Source organism: Garra rufa, chromosome 9, assembly GCF_049309525.1.
Source record: "Garra rufa chromosome 9, GarRuf1.0, whole genome shotgun sequence".
Taxonomy (NCBI): Eukaryota; Metazoa; Chordata; class Actinopteri; order Cypriniformes; family Cyprinidae; genus Garra; species Garra rufa.
In genome coordinates this window covers 32088479-32110637 of record NC_133369.1, presented here as the reverse complement: position 1 = coordinate 32110637, position 22159 = coordinate 32088479, and the positions used below count along the sequence as shown (strand labels likewise).

Genomic DNA, 22159 nt, shown 5'->3' with positions numbered 1-22159 from the left:
AATAACATGCATTTTGTATGATCCCTCATTATTTTGATATAACAATTAACATTTTGCAGATTCTGCAAGGTGTATGTAAACTTTTGACCTCAACTGTTTGCACATTTCTAGAGATTGTGTGCACCTGGTGGAGGGCAAGTTATGTGAAAAATCTTGACAATCTATCTTTTTCCTCTAAAAAAGAAAATGTTTTCAGTATTATCTTTATTTCTAGTACATTACTAGTTCATAACCTACATTTTAATACAGTCACAATAGGGCCACCAAAATGAATAATTCTGTCATCAGTAATGACCCTGATGTTGATCCAAATTCATTTTTTTTTTTAAATCCTGAACTTCACATTTCAAAAATTTCACCTATTGTGTTCCAAAGAAGAAAGACAGTCATATAGGCTTTCAAACAGCGTGAGGGTGAATAAATAAAGTACTCTGGGCTAAGCTATCCCTTTAAGACCGGGGCAAGCATAAAATAAAAAAGAAAGTTGTAAGTAGTAAAAAAAAGTTGTAAAACTTGAATGATGTTTTAAAACTTTCTACCATGTACACACACGCTCCCTCGTTGTCTTGAGGGACTTGAATTGCGGTTTTAATAAGCTAGAGAGAAAAAGTCATTAAGAGACATCATGTCAGACACTGTGTATATGACCAACCCTCTAAGCACTGGCAGCGGCTGTAGTTCCCCGCTAGGCAGTCCATCAGGGGTGAAGTGTTTGAGCAGTTCTCTGGCATCCAGCAGTGTAGAACTTCCCCTCTGGCTATCTTTAGGCCCCATCAGACTCTCAGAGGAACCACTGCTGAACAGCCTGCACCTGTGGATGACACTGAAATTTATTCATCCAACCAACCACAAATTTACTATTCTAAGCACTGAAGCAATGCACAAGCTATTTCCCATCTGATGCACTGTTTTGAGACTCATTAAGCCCTCATAGACAATAACTGAAGGTTTCAGACATTGTAATTAGTTTTCAGATAAGGTGATACGCTACCAGATGGTTTACCTAGATCTTTGTCTGGCTCTCTGTATGTTCTCATAGTTTTGTAGGACGCTTCTCTCTGGCCATTCTGTGCGAGCACAACGTTTCACACCTTTGGAAAGAGCAACAGGTTGAGTAAATAAAAGTTCATCTTAATAATTTGGAACACTATATGTTCACTACACTAAGGATGCAAATATATTGGCTTATACTCAAATAGGGCCTACTATATCTTGCATTCACACAGGCAAAAAAGTGTTTCTAATCAAACTTTCCAATACTTTACCTCTCACATATTTACCTCTCATTTGGCTTAATACCATATATTACTAATACAACATTTGGCATAGGGTTTGTTCTATGTATTAAAGTGCAAAATATTGGTCTATTGACAATAGTAGGGCCTTATGATTTCCGCAATGGGGAAAGCGCAAATGGAATCGCAGAATACAGTCATAAAAATGGAATTTACTATATAACGTGGAATGTCAAGGAATGTCAAATTTTGGATGAATAATCAAAAGTAGGTCACTAGTAGATCTCTAGAACTGCTCTGAAAGTCACTTCATGAGCACTTTACCATCATATCATATACAAACAGAAACTTAAAGGTCTTCACAGCAACCCGTCAAAATAAAAGTTTGGTTTAACTTGAAGAAATTGTGACATAAATATATTACGTAATGTAATACTACTACTACTACTAAAATTATTTAAAAAACATTATTAAGGAATATTTACCAAAAGAAAATATTTACCAGAATTTATTTACCAGAAAAATTTTAAAACACAAAACAGTATTTCTAAAAAGAAAGAAAGAAAGAAAGAAAGAAAGAAAGAAAGAAAGAAAGAAAGAAAGAAAGAAAATAACAATAAATTAATTGTTTTATAAAATCCATTAATTAGAGATGCTTTTGATTATTAAATATTTAATAAAACCATTAAAATGGAATACAGAAAATTAAATGTAAAACAATCTCAGGTTACTTGACTGTAACCTTGTTCCCTGAGAAAGCGGAACGAGATGCTGCGCTGCTAAGCGCATTGGGAACGTCTTTAGAAGTGACCAGCTGTGAATATTGTATGTAAAACGTCAATATAATTGACTAAACGGCATTATAGCCTCGATTGGTGACGTCACCGGAGCGCACGCGCACGAGGCTATAAATAGATGAGCCACAGGTGCATCGTCAGGATATTTTGTCTGAAGAGCAGTCCTGGGACATCTTCAGCACGGCAAAGTAGCGCAGCATCTCGTTCCGCTTTCTCAGGGAACAAGGTTACAGTCAAGTAACCTGAGATTGTTCCCTTTTGAAAGCTACAGTCGATGCTGCGCTGCTAAGCGCATTGGGAACGAGAATACCCACGCCGCCGTGCTTGAATATGTCTGGACTCCTACGGTTGTGCAGGTGTGTTTCACAAGAACGCAGGAAGACCTAGACATTAGCTTGTGATGTCGACTCAAGGACGTGAGAGCCCGGAGTGGCATGAACATCCAAGCTATAAAATCTTATGAATGTGTGCGGAGAGGACCAGCCTGCCGCATCACAAAGTTGTTGTAGGGGAGCACCCCTTGCCAACGCATTGGACGAGGCGACCCCCCTGGTGGAGTGAGCCCTAAGGCCTATAGGCGAAGCTTGACCGCGCGCCTCATAGGCAAGAGCTATAGCATCCCTGACCCAATGAGAGATGGTCTGCTTGGTGGCAGCTGCTCCTCTGTTATGGGGGCCATAACAGACGAAGAGTTGCTCCGACTTACGCCACTGGCTAGTGCGGTGGATGTAAGCCTGAAGAGCGCGGACTGGACACAGTCTATGAGAATTCTCCTGCTCCGGCGTTGTGAACGGTGGAGGACAGAAGGCTTCTAAAATGACCGGATGTACAGCCGAGAATGGCACCTTGGGCAGATAATCAGGATGAGGATGCAAAATCACTTTCACCAATCCTGGGGCAAAGTCTAAGCAGGATGGCGCGATAGACAGAGCCTGCATATCCCCAATTCTTTTTAAGGAAGTTATTGCCATTAGAAAAACCATTTTAAGAGTCAGAAGTTTGTCAGACGCTGATTCTAAAGGTTCAAACGGGGTTTCAACCAGACCCTCAAGGACTATTGCTAAGTCCCAAGAAGGGATCTTGGTTTTGACTGGAGGCCTCAGTCTCCTGGCCCCACGAAGGAAGCGGGAGAGCAGAGGGTGCCTCCCAAGCGGTTCCCCATCAATTAGGGTGTGGCAAGCCGAAAGAGCGGCCACATATACCCTAAGAGTAGCGGGGCAAATGCCTGATGATTATTTCTCTTGCATGAAGTCCAACACTGAAGCAATCTGGCAGTTAACTGGATCTACATTGTGTGCAGCACACCACCTTTCAAAAATACCCCATTTAACGGCATAAATCCTCCTAGTGGAGGGAGCCCTAGCACTTAGGATGGTCTCAATAACGGCAGGTGAAAGCCCTGTGTCCCTCAGTTGGTTCCCCTCAGGGGCCAAACGTGAAGATTCCACAGGTTGGGCCTGGGATGGAATATCGTTCCCCCTGCCTGCGATAGAAGGTCCCTCCTCTCCGGAATCGCCCAAGGCGAGCCGTCGAGGAGAGATATTATCTCCGAGAACCATACTCTGTTCGGCCAACGCGGCGCTATCAATAAGAGGCAAGAACCTTGCTGGCGAACTCTGGCTAGAACCCCCGGGAGCAGAGAGACTGGAGGAAACGCATACAGGCGCATATTGGGCCATGAGTGCGCCATCGCATCCAGACCCAACGGAGCTGGGTGACTCAGAGAGAAGTAAAGGGGACATTGCGCTGTCTGTATAGAGGCGAAGAGGTCCACTTCCGCCTGATAAAATCTGGTCCATATCAGATTCACTACTTCCGGGTGGAGTTTCCACTCGCCCATCGGTAATGTCTGTCTGGACAGTAAGTCTGCTCCCACATTCAAGTGCCCTGGAATGTAAACTGCCTTGAGTGACAGGAACTTTCCTTGGGCCCAGAGAAAAATCTGCCTCGCTAATCTGTTCAGATTGCGTGAGCGCAGACCTCCCTGGTGATTTATATAAGAGACTGCTGCTGTATTGTCCACCCGCACTAAGACATGACAGCCCCTCAACTGATGGAGAAAGTATTTCAGAGCCAGAAATACAGCCATCAACTCGAGGCAATTGATGTGCCAATCGAGCTGATGACCCTCCCATTCCCCTTGAGCTGGACGACCATGTAAGACCGCTCCCCAGCCCGTCAGGGAGGCGTCCGTCGTTAGCAGTTTGCGACGACAGGGCGCCCCTAGAGTGGGACCCAAGGTAAGGAACCGGGGTCTGAACCACAGAGTTAGTGTACGAAGCCCGCGGCGCGTCACTTTTATTTGCCTTTGAGGATTGGCTCTTGGATGAAATCCTCTGGCCTTTAGCCACAACTGAAACGGTCTCATGTGCAACAGCCCCAAAGGAATCACCGTGGATGCTGAAGCCATGAAGCCTAACATTTTTTGGTACTGAAGAACAGTACGGTTTTGACCTAGCTTGACTTTGCTCATTGTCTGCCGAATGGTCTCGATTCGAGCGGGAGACAGCTGTGCCCGCATCGTGATCGAATCCCAAACGATACCGAGATAAGTCGTTCTCTGGGCAGGAGAAAGAACACTTTTGTTGGTGTTGAGTCTCAACCCTAGAGAAACTAAATGAGCCAACACGATGTTTCTATGTTGAAGCGCCAACTCTCGCGATTGTGCCAGTATTAACCAGTCGTCGATGTAGTTCAAAATGCGAATGCCCTGGAGTCGTAATGGAGCCAGTGCTGCATCCATGCATTTTGTGTATGTGCGGGGTGACAAAGCTAGGCCGAATGGAAGAACTCGAAACTGGTACGCTTCGCCCCCTAAAGCGAACCTCAGGAATTTCCTGTGTTGTGGCAATATTTGTATGTGAAAATATGCGTCTTTTAGATCGATCGTGACGAACCAATCGTAATGTTGAATCTGCGTCACGACCATCTTGACAGTTAACATCTTGAACTTGAGTGCTTTGACTGAACGGTTTAAGCCTCGAAGATCTAAGATTGGACGCAACCCCCCATCCTTCTTGGGAACCAGGAAGTATCTGCTGTAATAGCCTGACTCTCTTTCTGGAAGAGGAACATGTTCTATGGCCTCCTTGCTCAGAAGAGTTTTCAGCTCTTGTGACAGTACGTGCATCAGCTCCGGTTTCACGGAAGTGTAAACCACGCCGTTGAAACGCGGAGGACGACGACTGAACTGGATTCTGTATCCTATCTGTACTGTGCTTAATACCCACTCTGAGATGCCTGGCAGAAGTTTCCACGCTGCCAGACTCTCTGAGAGTGGTATTAATTTTACTACTTCCTTTTGAGGGGATGTTAGATGTCCCGCGTCCGGAATGACAGCCGAAAACGACGGAACATCTAACATTTCTCTGGAAACCGCTGCCCCCCGAGGCACGAGAAGTGGCGGGGATGGAGAGGTTTCGTGAGGGTATCGGGGAGAGGCGAGTTTTAAATGTTGAACGCGCCCCATCCCGCGGAGGGCTACCCCCACTAGATTGGGCGCCAGACCATCAGGACTTTCTCTTTTTGTTGATAATAGTCCTGAGATCTGGCTTAGGAGGTTGTTGAGCGCGGCGAGCCTGTCCCCAATCTTTACGAGGGGGAGCACGCTGAGCCACGCTCTGCTTTTTGACCTCCCTGGATGTTGAAGGACCGGGACGGGGCTGGGTGGCAGACGGCCCCTCCCCTTGAGTGCGGCGAGGAAGAAACTGAACAAACGCTTCCTCGTGTTTCTTTACCTCTTTATATCTTTCGACAACGGTGTTAACCGAGTCTCCAAATAGTCCAGAGGGAGAAACGGGGGCATCTAACAGGAACACGCGATCCTTTTCTTTTATTCCTGTCAGATTCAACCATAGATGTCTCTCCGTGCTGACTAAAGCGCTCATAGAGCGGCCGATGGCACGAGCCGTTTGCTTGGTCGCACGGAGAGACAGATCTGTGGCTCGACGAAGCTCAGAGAAAGCTTCATCGTCGATTGTACTGCCCGCACTCAAATCCTTCAACAGATCAGCCTGGTATGCCTGTAACACAGCCATTGTGTGCAGCGCAGCACCAGCCTGACCTGCAGCCTGATAAGCTTTTCCCACCGAAGCCGAAGTTGTTCTACACGGTTTAGTGGGGAGGGTAGGTTTCTTTAAAGACGATGCTGATTCGGGTGAGAGATAGCTCGCGAGCGTCTCTTCGACCCGAGGCATCTCCATATATCCTCGTGACTTCGCACCCACGATAGCCGAGAATGTCGACGTCGATGGCACAAAGACACGAGAGGTATATGGTTTACTCCATGACTTGGACAGCTCGTCATGGAGGTCCTCGAAAAAGGGGAGAGGTTTTTGTTTCTTCTCCCCTCTGCCACCGGACAGAAACCTATCCTCAAGCTTGCTACGTTTGGGGGTCTCTTGTTCATCTGGCCAGTCAAGCTGCAACCTGTCCACAGCGCGAGTGATCACCTCCAGCAATTCCTCAACAGATTTTCTATCGCGAGAAGAACGCTCAGAGGCTGGCGGCTCGCGATCTGATGAACCAAGAGATATGTCATCCCCTCCGTGAACCGAAGAAGCACCGAAGCGCGCTTCGAGATCACGAGAAGGAATGTCAGGATTTGGTGACGCAGCAAGCGAAAAGGACGAACCCGTCTCTTGCTCGTCAAGCAAATCCATGCGAGAGCCCCACGATTGCAATGCAGGTGCGGACTGGAAATAATTAAGACGAGTGCGAAGCATCTTGACAGTTAACAGGTCGCAATGCTCACACCCGCCCTTCTCTATCGCCATGACCGCGTGCTGTTCCCCCAAACAAACAAAGCAATAATCGTGTGTATCCATCTCGGTCATGGGACGCGAGCATGGAGGAACACAACGCTTACCTGCTTGTTGACTCATGATGCTCTTTTCCTTCTTTTTAAACTCTTAAAATAAGAAGAGAGAAAAGTGAGAAAAAGAGTGACGTTTCTGCGTTCTGCTTAGTCAAACTAACTCCTAACAAAATCAAGGATGAGTAAGAGAGAGAGTTTTCCGACGCACACAACACACAGAGTGATCTCTGAAGACAAAAGACCTGACGATGCACCTGTGGCTCATCTATTTATAGCCTCGTGCGCGTGCGCTCCGGTGACGTCACCAATCGAGGCTATAATGCCGTTTAGTCAATTATATTGACGTTTTACATACAATATTCACAGCTGGTCACTTCTAAAGACGTTCCCAATGCGCTTAGCAGCGCAGCATCGACTGTAGCTTTCAAAAGGGAACACAGAATTTGGTCAAAATAAAACAGAATTTAGGAATACAGGGTCTTAAAATTAAATTTTTGTTAATAAATTATTATTTAAATTGGTTTAATAAATGCTTTTAAATTGTGTAAGTTTCTTGATTAATATTTTTTTCATTTAATCATTAAAACTTAAAATTTTAAAAACAACAACAACAAAAAAAAGGGAATTCAGAAAAATTAAACCTGAAAAAAAATGAATTTGAAAAAAATAAAACAAATTTCATATGGCATTACAACAGTGTGGAGATGTATGAAGCACTCAAAATTCTATTTTAAACCAAGTGGCTTTTTAGCATTTTTGTTAATTTTTGTGCAATGAACAAATTGGAATTGTGTTGGCTCACTATTTAACATACCAACCTGGGTAATAGGGATATAACAGTATTATCAATATTGTGGTATCGCAATAGAAAAACTTTCTCAATATTATCGTAATCACATGACGGTATGAACCGATAGCTCTTCCGGGCAAAAAATTTAGTTTTTTAAATATATTTAAATTTCTTATTCTAAGATAAAAGGTCTGTGATTTTAGTGCATGTTTGGGAACACAACGACCAGTTATGCTTTTTTTTTTTTTTAGATGATTACAGTATTTCACTAGATTTGTAGTGAGACGTTTTTTTTTTTAAAGCCTGTTTTCAAAGGCTGGGGTTTTCCATCAAAATAAAAGCATAAAAGTGCAGTACGTGCAAATAATGCATTTTATCTGAATTGCTGACAACAAGCAGTTCAAATGGGTAACATTATTGCAGTCCAAATTCAAAATATATCTTTTTAAGTGTAGAAATTAGGAAAGAAGTATTGTAATTTCCCTACTGTAGTGTAGCAAAAATAATAGATCTATAAAGTATTTATTTTCATTTGTTTTACTGTGCAATTGTTTTACAATACATGGCTATTATTGTCATTGGAATAGCAATAATATAAAATTGTTATTATTATTATTATATTCTAATTTGTTTGGCTTCCTATAACACCAGTGTGAATGTAATTTAGACTGAGACAGTGTATATCAAATAAAAAGAGGGTTGAGCCCCCTTTAAAGTTTAGGTACAAGTCAATTCACTGACTTATTTCTGAGTTTTCCTTTTTTTTAAGAACATAGGTTAAAGCTCTTAATTTTGAACTGTCAAAGTGTATTAGATAGAAGAATTTCTAAGTCCTTTTTTTCCAAATTTGTCTTTATTTTTTTAAATATCACAATAATTGTGAGATTTAGGTATTGTTACATCCCTACTGGGTAATGAAGCAAAACCATTCTAGAAGCACTAGTCTAAACTGTATTTGATTATAACAAAAATATGAGCAGTAATCAATATGATGTATAACATTACAAACGTATCATAATGCAATAATTATCACTATCCATCAAAACGATTACAAATGATGTATCCCTAAAACAAACTGCACTGTATTAAAGTACTCCTCACCACTGGAGTTTGAAGAGGAAGTCTGGTTGTCCTTCTCCAGGCACATGCGTTCAGACACTCTAGGCAGTGTGGAGTTGTGCATCTGAAGGTACTGCTCTCTGGCCAGATTCAGTAGAGCCTTCAGTTCATTTACGGGAATGGCGGCAGACTTCTGGGCCTCCTCTCGTCGCCCTAGCCACAGATAAAATGCATTAAATGCCTCTCATTAATCATACTACCCTTTTCAAATCAATCCGTTACATCTTTTATCTGTCTGTTTCATGTTGCAATTCATTTTCTTGTAAGAAACACTAATGAAACTTAGCACAGCTGTATAATTAATCATTTAGATGTTTACAAATCAGTTATTACAATAACATCCTCCCTTGAGCAACCTGAGTTTAAGTACCTAAGTTATTAAAGGATAAAATTGAGCATGATCACACTAGTTCTTTAATCATCTTCTCTAATAATCCAGTGTATATACAATTTACTCTGTATACCAAGTCTGCAAAGAAATTATTTCAAACGATACAGCCTCAGAAACTAACCTGAAATTATTGTCTACAAGCCTGCAGTGCTCTTACATACCACAATTAATCTATCAATCATATAGTCTATCATGCATCATAAACCTGTGTTAACACAGTAGGCGTTGAGGGCCTGACAAAAGCTCTATTGTTTACTGCACAAAAGAGATCTTAATTTTCAAAAAGCGCTCACGTGAGACTGAGAATGTGGGACTGGAGGAATATGATTAGAAATGTGCTGCTCTGGGGTGACTGAAGCACAGCGTGTGAATACTTAGAGGTCCTGGTGAAAGATTTTCCGTTGCCTGGGAAACACTTACGGCAGCATTCCTTGAGGACCAGAGTCTGCACCTTGGCCAGCTTTCTCTCCCTTTGCAAGAGCTGCTCTCCACGGAGACACGGCAGGGACCGCAGCCAGTCAGCAGTGCTGCTCCCTGGGGAGAAAGAAGAGAAGAGAATGAGAGTCTGAGAATGCAAAAGGAGTGAGTTGAGAGGTGTTAATCACGTCTAAAGTAAAGTACCACAAGAGAAGTCTGCCCAAAATGTCAAATCTAAAGTTTCTCACACCATATTTTATGGTACAAGCTTTGGTTTGGTTACACTAACGCTCTTACATGCACACCATTAAGAAGTGCCATATAATTATGACACTTAAGCAAGATCAAAAAGTAAAACTAAATTCAAGAAAGTTAAAATGGAAGTATGCATGCATGCATGGCCTAATCTTTAAAACCACTAAAGCATATTAACAATTTTATAACCATCGAAAAAGTTTCCAGTGACAAGCATTTGCATGTTCACACTGGATACAAAATTGCTGTAAGGCCTGACACAATCACAGCCAATCAAAAGGCATTTGATTATTTAAATTCACATTTGCTGCGGGTAAGGCAACTGACCGTGACACAGCAGATATGGAAACACAGCAATCTACAAAAAAAAACCTGTCGCTCATTACAGTCACGGTTGGTTTAGACAAAACTGATATTTACAAAATATATCTTTAATTAGTTATGTTGTGGCATGACATGAAAAAGCATGTCTAATTAATTGAAATAATGAAACTTAGACAATTTAACAGCAATTTATTCAAAGTTTAACAAAGATTGAATTTTTAAGGCACTATGAAAGACTTTATTTTTCTCAGATTTTAATTAAATTTCTCTATTCAATTTGATTTAAATTAATTACATTTTAATAATTAAAAGAATCTCTAAATAATAGATTTTTATATTTAAAATAACTATTATTATTTTATTTATTTTATTATACGTTTTGTTTTGTTGTGCATTTACATTTTCAAGATAAATATTCGCTAAAAAAATTTTTTTATAAAAACTTTATTACTAATAGTAGTTCTATCATTACACTAAGTAATATATGTGACCCTGGACCACAAAACCAGTCTTAAGTAGCACGGGTATATTTGTAGCAATAGCCAAAAATACACTGTATGGGTCAAAATAAAACATTTTTAGTTTATGCCAAAAATCATTAAGTAAAGACCATGTTCCATGGAGATATTTTGTAAATGTCCTTCCGTAAATATATCAAACCTTAATTTTTGATTAGTAATATGCATTGCTAAGAACTTATTTGGACAACTTTAAAGGCAATTTTCTCTCTTTTTTTTTTTTTGCACCCTCAGATTCCAGATTTTCAAATAGTTGTATCTCTGCCAAATATAATCATATCCTAACAAACCATACATCAATGAAAAGCTCATTTATGTAGCATGAATGAATTTCAGTTTCAAACAATTGACCCATATGACTGGTTTTGCAGTCACATATTTCTGTCATAGTTTCTTCAAGTTAAGCCAAACTTTTATTTTGACAGTCTGCTGTGAAGACCTTTAAGTTTCTGTTTGTATATGATATGACAATAGTTTCTCAAAACAAATGGTAAAATGCTCATGAAGTGACTCTCAGAGCAGTTCTAGAGATTATGTTTGCGTCCAGTACTTATATACTGAGGTGGAAAAGGCAGAAAACACCACGCGCGTCATGTGCGCTTCAGTGTGTGTAGTAAACGAAATTGCGCGTCTGTGCCATTCATTCACACAGAGACACACAAGATTTATATTTAAATAGTATTTCGAGACTTAATATCCACAGACACTTGTCCATATCACATTTTGATTTAAGCGTACAGACCTAAGTTTAATTTATTCATCCAAAATTTGGCAAATACCTTGACATTTCACGTTATACAGTAAAGTCCATAATCATGACTGGATTCCACAATTCAGTTCACGTTTACCACATCGTGGAAATCTTAGGGCCCTCTCTATAGACCTCAAAATTACATCTCCAACTTAAAAACCTATCACAGGACAGGGGCTGCAAATTATATATTTGAGAATTTTTTTTAAAAAGACAGAATTTGTGAAAAGGTAAAATGTTTGTTAAATTGTTGAAATACTTTCATTAGCATTCTAATATGCTTAACCCTCTGGGCCTCTTCGGTCATTTTTGACCGAAAAATTTTATGTTTTGAATTTTTAAAAATCATAGCTTCATCAGAATGAGATGACACTTGGTGACTTTTGTTGCATTAGCTATGCGAGTACAAAAAAAAAAAAGTCAGTGACATGATTCGGATATGTTAAAGGATAAAAAAAAAAGTCACACTTGGCTCCTTCGCGGTCAAAAATGACCGACATAGGAAATGAATGGGAAATATGAAAAAATGTGATAATTCAGATAATCTTTTGGTAATACAAGCTACAAATCAGCCACTGTGCTGAAAAGAAGTGTTCAGCAAGCAAGGACTGACACTCTAAAATAACAAAAGTACAGAACTGACACACACGCGCACACACACACGCGCACACACACACAGACACACACACAGACACACAGAAATAAGCAGAAAAATGCAAAACCTGATATTTATCCAATCAAAAAAAATCTAAACCTTGCCAAAAGTAATCTTTTAGAATGTCTGAATATATTTCTAAATGCAAAGCCTATTAAAATGAAGAAACAGTAAAAAAAAACAAAAAAAACAATAGGAATCCCAAAGCCCCTGTATATGTGTATAGGGAGATACAGGAGTTTACATGGCATTACACAAGTTTTTATTTTTTATGCCACTAGATGGTGCAATTTTCACTTAAAAAATGGATTTTAAATGCTTTTACTCTATTTTAATGTGAAATGTTATATTTATTGAAAAATAATAAATACATAATTAAATTAAAAAAATAATATAAAATATAATTCTAGTGGGAAAAAATTGCTCATTAAAACTGTATAAATATTGCATAGATTCATAAAAAATGCTCAAAATTCTAAATAATAATTACAAAATATTATTGAACAAAAATGTATTTAATTGATTTTCCTGAAGAAAAAAAAAAGTTACTTTTTAAGGCTTCGGTCACTTTTGACCACGAGGGAGCCAAGTGTGACCCCTTAATGAGGAGGCCCAGAGGGTTAACAGTATATTAAAAGTAAAATAATAAAAAAAGGATGGCAATTTAATTTGACTGGCTTGTGGAAAGCTGCTAACAGAAAACTCCCAGGTACCAAGCATCTCTTCAGAATCCATTCTGAAAGAGCAGACACATAAGGGGTATCCTGGAGTGATCCTCACAATGCAGCTTCTCAGAAAAGCACTTGTATGAGATGAACATGAACATTTTTTTTGGTCCATTGTTTGGACTAACAAGTAGTTACTAATGCCGAACAATTGTTGCTTGTTTATGTCTTGAGCTATCGAGGTTGAGTTATGGATCTGGCACAACCTTCTGCGCTCAACGGGAGGCTCTGAGTAAACCCACGCATTCTCTGATCTCAAGAGCAGTAATTTACTCCAACAAAGATCTCCAACGGTGGGCTTCAATACAGCCACTCTCGCTGTACAAAGAGCTATTAAGAGTGGTAGTGAACCACAAACCACCTGATTACAGGAGTAACAAACAGATGTTAATCAATGAGAAGACAAGCCAAGTCAAGAAACGATACTTTGAAATAGCCAAAAGAGTGTTCCTTTCAAATGTGATTATACTGCAAAAAAGGAAAGCAGGAAAAAGCAAGAGAAACATATCTTGTAGAAGAAAAAAAGGCATGTCCTACATGCTTATCGTGTTCTAGAGTTTGTTTCGTTGGAAGTTTGTCCAAGACTAAATGTCCTTGCTCTGTCGACAAAGTATGGATTTGAAACATTTAACCTTATGAAGTCTGAAGCTTAACTTAATTAATTAGTTATGAAAAACAATGCAATTAACATATTTTAACGCAGTTAATGCACTGGCCCCGCCCCCAGACCTGTACATCATCTTACATTTAATACAACTGACTGATGACAAATATGATACAGGGTAAGAACTCCATAAATACAGTTATGCTCTTAAAATTCAAGATATTGGGGTAAAAATGTCCCTGTATGTGTTTTTGCTTCATATTTATATGATAAAGGATATCACATGAGCAGTGAGAGCAATAGGCCTATCACACGAGTGCTGTTTTGTCACGAATATCAGGTTTAAATGTGATTTTATACAACAGTTCAGTAAAAAAAGAAGTCAATATTGTGTTATATCAGTTTATGTTGTAGCCTAAATGTTTGTGTGTAATAAATTTTATGTTGAATCAAATCAAATATTTCTCTCTAAAGCTACTATTTGCAATGTCTACCTGATACTTTCTCATTTAACACAATAATGGCTTAAAATAATCTTTTGTGGGTAATTTCACAGCAAAATTTAATTTGCGATTAATTAATCAACACATCATGTAATTAGATAATAAAATTTAATTGACTGACAGCCCTAGTTTACAAGGAAAACGTGGCTACAAGTCTGAGACTATGCTACTGTATTTTCAATTCAGTGTTTTAAATTAAAATTATTTCAGAAAAGTTATGCATTCTACATTTTTGAAGCTCAGGACTGTGCAGTTTTGGTCTTAGTGGAGTATATTATCTCCTCTGTCATCTTGGCGACATCCAGGTGGCCTCAGCTACTGCTGTGATCGATGAGACTGTTGTATGAGTTTAATCTGACTCTAATAAATGCAGTTCTGGGACGCCCCAGGGTCCAACTTACTTTAGAAGAACTGTATTAGTCCTCTCAATCCAACATACACACTGATTTATGACTCAAATATCCAGCTCTAGGCGTACTGTTGCATCTGTGCATATTCATGCCGCCATCAACTGTGCATTGGTGTTCATACCTGAAGAAGGTGGAACTTTTTCCCTGATGAGTGCATTAAGTGTTGCCAGGGCAGCGGCTCCATTGATCAGATTGGCTGTGTGTATCATTCGAGCAGTGCAGATTCCTGACTCCGCCCCCTGCACCAAGAAGAGGTATTGGCCTCTTTCACCTTTTACCTCCACATCAGGCACTGCAAGGATGAAGAGTTAATAGCACACTAGCAAACACACAGAAATAACTTCAGAGTACGAATGTCAGCATATAATTTTCCAACGCATGATGTGGGCACATGGTACAATTATACATATTAACAGTCTTTAGAGCAAAGCTGCTTTATTAAACGCGGCTCATACCAGGTACGTCCTTGGGACGGTTAGACATGAAGTCTCTCCATTTGCAGGAGCTGAGCTGGGAGGCTGCTGGGAAAGTCTCAGTGCTTATCACACAGGACAGAGAAAACAAAGCTCCCACCTGCAAAAGGAAACACTTTTTGTCATTGTCGCCCTAGTGTTCCAGCTCTGGGAAATATGTTGTTGGATGCAAGTTATCAATTTCCGACTATCAGTCGCAGAGGACTTTGACAGCTTTGGGTGAATCTCAGTGGGGGAGGGTGTATATCTGGCCAGAAGACAACTTCTGATTTGATTTGATTGGTGATGATCACGTTACCTCTCCATGCAATGTGCAAAGTTGGTCCAAGAGTAGCTTGGCTTTGACAGATTTGGAAGTCAAACCACTGTAGAAGAATGTTAAGGTGTGAAACAATACACAGAGGAAAATGACAGTGCAGTTTACAGTAAAAACAGTCATAAGGAACATGCCATCTCAACAATCATTAGCTCTGAGTGCAGAGTTCACCGTGTGACACTGAGAGAAACCTGGTACAGTTAGTAAATGGTAGAGTGCCTGAATACAGTTGCAAATACATTCATATACACTATAATTCGAAAGTTTGGAGTTGGTCCGATTTTAAAAATGTTTTTGAAGGCGGCCAATTGCTTACCAAGGTTGAATTAATGTAATTAAAACTACCATAAAAACAGTAATACAGTAAAATATGATTACAAAAATTTAAAAAACCTCTTCTATTTTAATATATTTCAAGAAACATTTCTTATTATCCTTTTCAGGATACTTTCATGAATACAAAGTTCGAAAGAACAGCATTTATTTGAAATCAAAATCTTTTGTAACATTATTAATGTCTTTACTGCCACTTTTGATAAGTTGCAATGTATTACAATATATTACTAACCCCAAACTTTTGAAGTTGCTTCAGATAAAAAGATCTGACAAATGCATGAATGTAAAACAGATTAGTATGCCTCATTAATTTTTAAAGCTTTCAGAACATCAACCAAATTCTTCTGTATAAAGCAAACAAAGGGTATAAATCATGCAGTACCATCTTACCTCTAATAATATTAATAAAAAAGATTGGCTATTTATACAAAAGGCAGCACATTTATGTCCATTTTTATCTGCATTTATTGAAAGAAACAAATTTATGAATATAAGGAGATTTTTATGTTTTTTTCTGGCATCTGTACAGTAATTTCCTTAAACTTTGCAAAGGTGAATAATTACGTACACTGCCATTTAAAAGTTTGGGATCAGTAAGATTTACATTTTTTAACGAAGTCTCTTAGGCTCATCAAGGCTGTATTTATTGGAACAAAAATGCAGAAAAAAAAAATTATATTGTGAAATATTATTACAACCTCTAATATTGGTTTCCTATTTTAATATACTTTTAAATATAATTTATTTCTGTGACGCAGTGCTGAATTGATCAGCCATTACAGTTTTCAGTGTAACACGATCCTTCAGAAATCATTTTAATATGCTGATTCATTATTAATGTTGGAAACAATTGTGCTGCTTAATTTGTTTTTTGGAATCTGTGATACTTTTTTCTTTTATTCTTTGATGAATAAAAAGTTAAAAAGAACAGCATTTATTTAAAATGTAAAAACTTATGTTGTTAAAAAAAGATTTCTTATCACTTATATATTTAACATATAAATATATGCTGAAAAAAGCATTAATTTCTTAAAAATAAAAAATGTGTTAATCCCAAACTATTAAATAGTAGTATATATTATAACACAAAATATCTATTTTGAATGAACACTGTTCTTTTTACCTTTTTATTTAACAAAGAATTCTGAAAAATGTATCACAGGTCTCAATAAATTAAGCAACACAACTGTTTTCAACATTTATTATAAATCAGCATACTGGAATGATTTCTGAATGATCATGTGACACTAAAGGCTGGATTAATGACGCTGAAAATTCAGCTTTGCTTCAAAAGAATAAATTCTATTGTAAAGTATATTAAAATAGATTTAGATATTAAACTTATTTTAAATTGCAATTATATTTTTCAAAATTAGTTTTTTCTGTATTTTTGATCTCAACGATACAGCCTTCATTAGCATAATAAACTTCGTAAAAAAAACATGAACGACAGTGTATCAAATAAATTCATTCAAATAAATATATAAATATTCACCTCTTTATGTGAATTAGAACCACTGTTATATTCTCTAACAGACTGCCAATGTTTATGGATAAAATGCATTAATAGACATTTTTGGAGCCTTCTGTCTTTTGGGGAAAGATACAGTTCAAACTCTGCGCTGGAATGGAGAAGAATCGGGAGATCTTTGACTTTGACCAGCTGAATCAGTTCCAACACAGGCTGGTAACACTGAAACACCTAATACACAAAAACAAGCAAATATATGTTTTCATAAAGTCATAAAAATATTTATGTTCAGAGAGAAATTAACATTTTGTTTCTTTGGAAGTTGTAGAGTCACTGTAAAAAAAAAAAAAAAGTGTTCATATACTGGCATTTGCTAGTGCTTGTAGGTTGTCAAGTAATGCATTATTCAAAACAAAGGAAAAGCAGAAAGGGAGGAAGAGGACCCAAGAAAAACATTAGATGACCAAGCAAAGGGTTATGTGACCAACAGATTAAAGTGTTACTGGCTGTGACAGCAGCTGGCAAATGAAAAGAAACAAAAACGGCCCTTTACGGTTTATTTGCCATTAGGATAGTAACAGTTAAAGCTGTTTTGGGGCCGCTGGGTGCTTGTGCCCCTGAGTGTTGAAACAAAATCAGCTTTGTGCTCCGACAGGACTAAACCAGAGCTTTTGGGCTGGAAAATGAGAGGCTGAGAGAGAGCTGGCAACGTTTCTCAGCTCTTTATCAGCTCTTTCAGCTTCTATACAAGAGAAGGCGAGCAGAAAAAGAGGAAGTCAATCTGAAGAGATCTGCTCCATTATTCAGTAGTTCTGGGCCCACAGAAAAGACCAGTACGATGCAACACGGTGAAATTAGTTCAAAGCTATATTTTAAGTAGTCTTAAAAATACGGTTGCAAATCCCTTAGTGTTATGGGGTAGAAAGGAAGCTGATGATAAAATCATGTTAACAATTAAGATAAAAGGGTCTGTCAAATCAAATCATGTAATTTTATCAGTATTTTCACATGTGTTTATCAGAGAATCAGGGTGTTGACCAGGGATTTTGCTAAACTGTTTATACCATAGTAAATATATTTGCAGTGGGCAGGGCTGCTTCAAGTTATTTACATGTTGGAGGAATGAAGAAACATTAAAAATGCTACAAACAAGTAACTAAACTAAATGGCTACATCTAAACTAAAACGGCTACAAAGGCTCTAAACTAAAGCTAAAGAAACTCTTTTTTTCACTGCTGACTTGCACAAAATAAAGACGAGAAATTTTGAACATACACTACCAGCCAAAAGATTTTAGATTTTTTTTTTTTTTTTTAAGAAGTCTCTTCTGCTCACCAAGCCTGCATTTATTTGATCAAAAGTACAGCAAAAACAGCAAAATTGTGAAATATTTTTACTATTTAAAATAACAGTTTTTCTATTTAAATGTTTTAAAACGTAATTTATTCTTGTGATTTCAAAGCTGAATTTTTAGCATCATTACACCAGTCACACGATCCTTCAGAAATCATTCTAATATTCTGATTTGCTGCTCAAAAACATGTATTAATAATAATAATAATAATAATAATAATAATAATAATAATAATAATAATAATAATAGTAGTAGTAAGTTGAAAACAGCCAAGAAGATTTTTTTCAGGTTTCTTTGATGAATAGAAAGTTTAGAAGTACAGCATTTACCTGAAATAGAAATCTTTTGTAACATTATAAATGTATTTTTTTATCACTTTTGATTAATTTAAAGCATCTTTGCTAAAAGTATTAATTTTTATATAAAAAAAAATGCCATTAGGATAGTATTTCAAAGAAGCCTGAAATACTGATAATGATAATAATTATTATAATAAATGTTTCTTGAACAGCAAATTAGCATATCAGAATGATTTCTGAAGGATCATGTGACACTGAAGACTGGAGTAATGATGCTGAAAATTTTAGCATTGAAATCACAGAAATAAATCACATTTTAAAATGTATACAAATAGAAATCAGTTATTTTAAATGGTAAAAATATCTAATTTCTTTTACTGCTTTTGCTGTATTTTGGATCAAATAAATGTAGGCTTGATGAGCAGAAGAGACTTCTTTAAAAAGCATTACAAATCTTACAGTTAAAAGATTTGACTGGTAATGTAAGCAAACAGATTATACTTAAAACTCCCTAATTATAAAAAAATTGCCATTAGTGCAGTATAATATAAAACATTTAACATTTTTTTGTTAAATTTGTGTCAAAAATAGCTATATTTTAACAGAGGATCCTAAAAGCGTTTGGACACACCTAAACATTTTATTTTATTATACTGCAAAATATCAAACCAAGTTGCATTTGTTTTAAATAAATATAGCAAACGCACTATTTAAGCAAAGCATTACAAAAAAAGATTACAAGGTTTGGCAGGGACACAACTATATGAAAATCTGGAATCTGAGGGTTTGGAAAAAAAAAAAATGGAAAAATGTTTAGAAAGTGTTCTTTCCATCCTTCACATTACAGTGTCAGCTTTTGTAACAAATAGCTGAAAGAGCTCTGAATGAACATCATCTCTCATCAGACATACAGTCGTGGTGGTGGCAGATGGGAGGTAATGTCTTACCCACTCTGATACGGAGGAGAATAGCATTTTCGCAATGATTACGGTGCCCATAACAATAATAAAGTTCATAAGTACTGTGAGCATAAAAGAAAAAAAAATTAATGGTACTAATCAGCATAGAGGCAGTGAATGTATGGCATGAGCCTGTGTAAACACACTGTGGGGTGCAATTGGCTCTGTCGGAGGGGCTAAAGTCTCCACTACTGCCATTGTGATTAATCTAGAGCGGAAAACTCATTACGATTACATTCCACACTCACTTTTATGACAGAACGACGGTGTAAGAGATGCAGAGAAAGAGAGCAAGAAACAGCCAATATAAAACTTTGGAGCACCACTTTCATAGGGCCACAAACGCACTAGATAATTTTAGTCATTGTGTAAAACAATCTTGAGTAAGATTGCTTGATATTAATATTAAAAGCTTTATATGAGATCTTTTAATTATTTTACATTTTCATCAAAAAGTAATTTTTAAAAAATCTAACTAGGTAACTATAAATTTATAAACACTTTTGCAAATGATGGCATATAATGCTATTTATAATTGCAATTAACAGAAACCTGAAGTGTTTTAGTGTCAAACTAATACAAACATTTTCATTTTTGTATGAAAAAAAAAAACGAATTGTAATTTGTAATTTGTTATTTGTAAATAAATCTGCTCACCTCATGCTGTAGTTTATGATCAGTGTGGCACTGTGGATCTGTGTGAGGATACAGTGTATCACTCCAGTGATTTTTCCTCTGAGCTCTCAAACAGAAACCCTCAAACTTCAGCTCAGACACAAACTGAAAATAACACAAGAAAGCCATTCAGAACGAGCTGAAGAGAGATTTATAAGTGTCATTCAGAAGGGTCTATACTTCACAATACTTGTCCTGTTTCTACAACATGAGTGACAGAAACTAATTTATGCTCATGCATAATTAGACAAATTCTTCAAGTTTGAGTCAAACAAAACTTCCAAAAACATGAGATAATGGAGACTGCAGTTCTCAGAGTAATGCTGACCAGTTCTCTGAGCAGCCATGATCCAAACTCAATCCCTTTAATATGTAAAGGGATATACAATGTTCTTTGTATCATTATTAGGCTCATTACCTGTATTAATGCTATTAATTCATTTTTGTCCCAGAAGACCTACTGTTTCAGATCTTTACTGTTCCTGCTGTCTTTCCTGAACCAAAGCACACATGCTGCTGTATAACAGCTCTATTCCCACTAAGATGCAAAATTTCCCGGCTCAGAATTTCCCCGAATCAAATTATTTTCTTTACATCTGCATGCTTACTAAGTCTTTCCATTTTTGTCTTTACAGTTTCAAAAATCTGTAGGAGTTACTGTTCACTTATACATCATTGCTTGCAAGTGTTCGCCCTCTGCTGGACAGAAGAAATTCTACAGTTATTGTTTGGTTCTGTTCATTAAAGGTGACATGTAATTAAAGCACTGTTTTCTAATCCAGGATCAATTTAGAGACAATTATGAGAAAGCAATTCTTAGGTTGATTAAAATGTAAACATTGTGGTGCACAGTATTATTTATATATTATAGTATTTAATAAAAAGTTGATGTTCAAATTTTGAGTTTACATTGTAGTAATTTTGTTTTATTCTTCATATTTATCTTATATTTCAGTTTCAGTTTAGTAATTTTATTTGATTTACTTTCAGAATGAAAATTTCCTGATAATTTACTCACTCCCATGTCTTCAAAGATGTTCATGTTTTTCTTTCTTCAGTCAAAAAGAAATTAAGGTTTTTGAGGAAAACATTCCAGGATTTTTCTCCATATAGTGAACTTTAATAGGGTTTTGCGAGTTGAAGGTCCAAATTACAGCTTCAAAGGGCTCTACATGAATAAGGAATAAGGGTCTTATACAGCAAAACGATCAAACATCGAACATTTCTATACTTTAACCACAAATGCTTGTCTTGCACAAGCTCGCCCTTACGCATTACATAGTAATGTTGGAAAGATCACGCATGACAGGTGGAAGTACCGACCCAGTGTTTACAAAGCGAAAGTGCAAAGAAAGTGAAACGTCCTTTACAAAAAAAGGTAAAACAACGATGGTGGACGCTTTTGAAGTTGGAGGGGGAAATGAGATGGGGTTTTTGCGCCCTTTCCTACCTTTTTGAACCGAAGTACACAGACGAAGAACTAATAAGACTAGAAAATAACCCATCGTTTCACTACATAAGACACTTATTCGTCAGCTGGGATCGTTTAGAGCCCTTTGAATCTGCACTGAAACTAAAATTTGGACCTTCAACCCATTGGTTCCCATTGAAGTCCACCATAAGGAGTAAAATCCTGGAATGTTTTCCTCAAAAACCTTAATTTCTTTTCAACTGAAGAAAGAAAGGCATAAACATCTTGGATGACATGGGGTAAGTAAATTATCAGGACATTTTAAGTCAAGTCAAGTCACCTTTATTTATATAGTGCTTTTACCAATACAAATTGTGTCGAAGCCGCTTTACAGTGTTAAATATGAAAATAGTGTGTCAATAATGTGAAAGGACAAAAGTACACACTAATTTTTTTAGTTAAAGGCAGTTCATTTTATTCTGGAAGTGAACTAATCCTTTAATAAAGTTTAGGTTTTCATCTAATGTCAATACTTAGTTTTATTTAAAAAAATAT

At 37.3% G+C, this 22159-nt stretch overlaps 1 protein-coding gene across 1 annotated transcript in view; it reads right to left on the bottom strand.

The window, feature by feature from the left end:
* Positions 1 to 22159, bottom strand: part of mtbp (MDM2 binding protein) — a 37967-nt gene that overhangs the window by 12809 nt on the left and 2999 nt on the right. The window contains exons 8-16 of the mRNA XM_073846568.1: positions 20176 to 20298; positions 17043 to 17137; positions 15082 to 15148; positions 14766 to 14883; positions 14432 to 14602; positions 9569 to 9682; positions 8740 to 8910; positions 1004 to 1091; positions 653 to 811 (exon numbers count right to left, since the gene is read on the bottom strand). Of these exons, the coding sequence (XP_073702669.1) occupies positions 653 to 811; positions 1004 to 1091; positions 8740 to 8910; positions 9569 to 9682; positions 14432 to 14602; positions 14766 to 14883; positions 15082 to 15148; positions 17043 to 17137; positions 20176 to 20298 (1106 nt within the window). The remainder of the gene's footprint in view (positions 1 to 652; positions 812 to 1003; positions 1092 to 8739; positions 8911 to 9568; positions 9683 to 14431; positions 14603 to 14765; positions 14884 to 15081; positions 15149 to 17042; positions 17138 to 20175; positions 20299 to 22159) is intronic.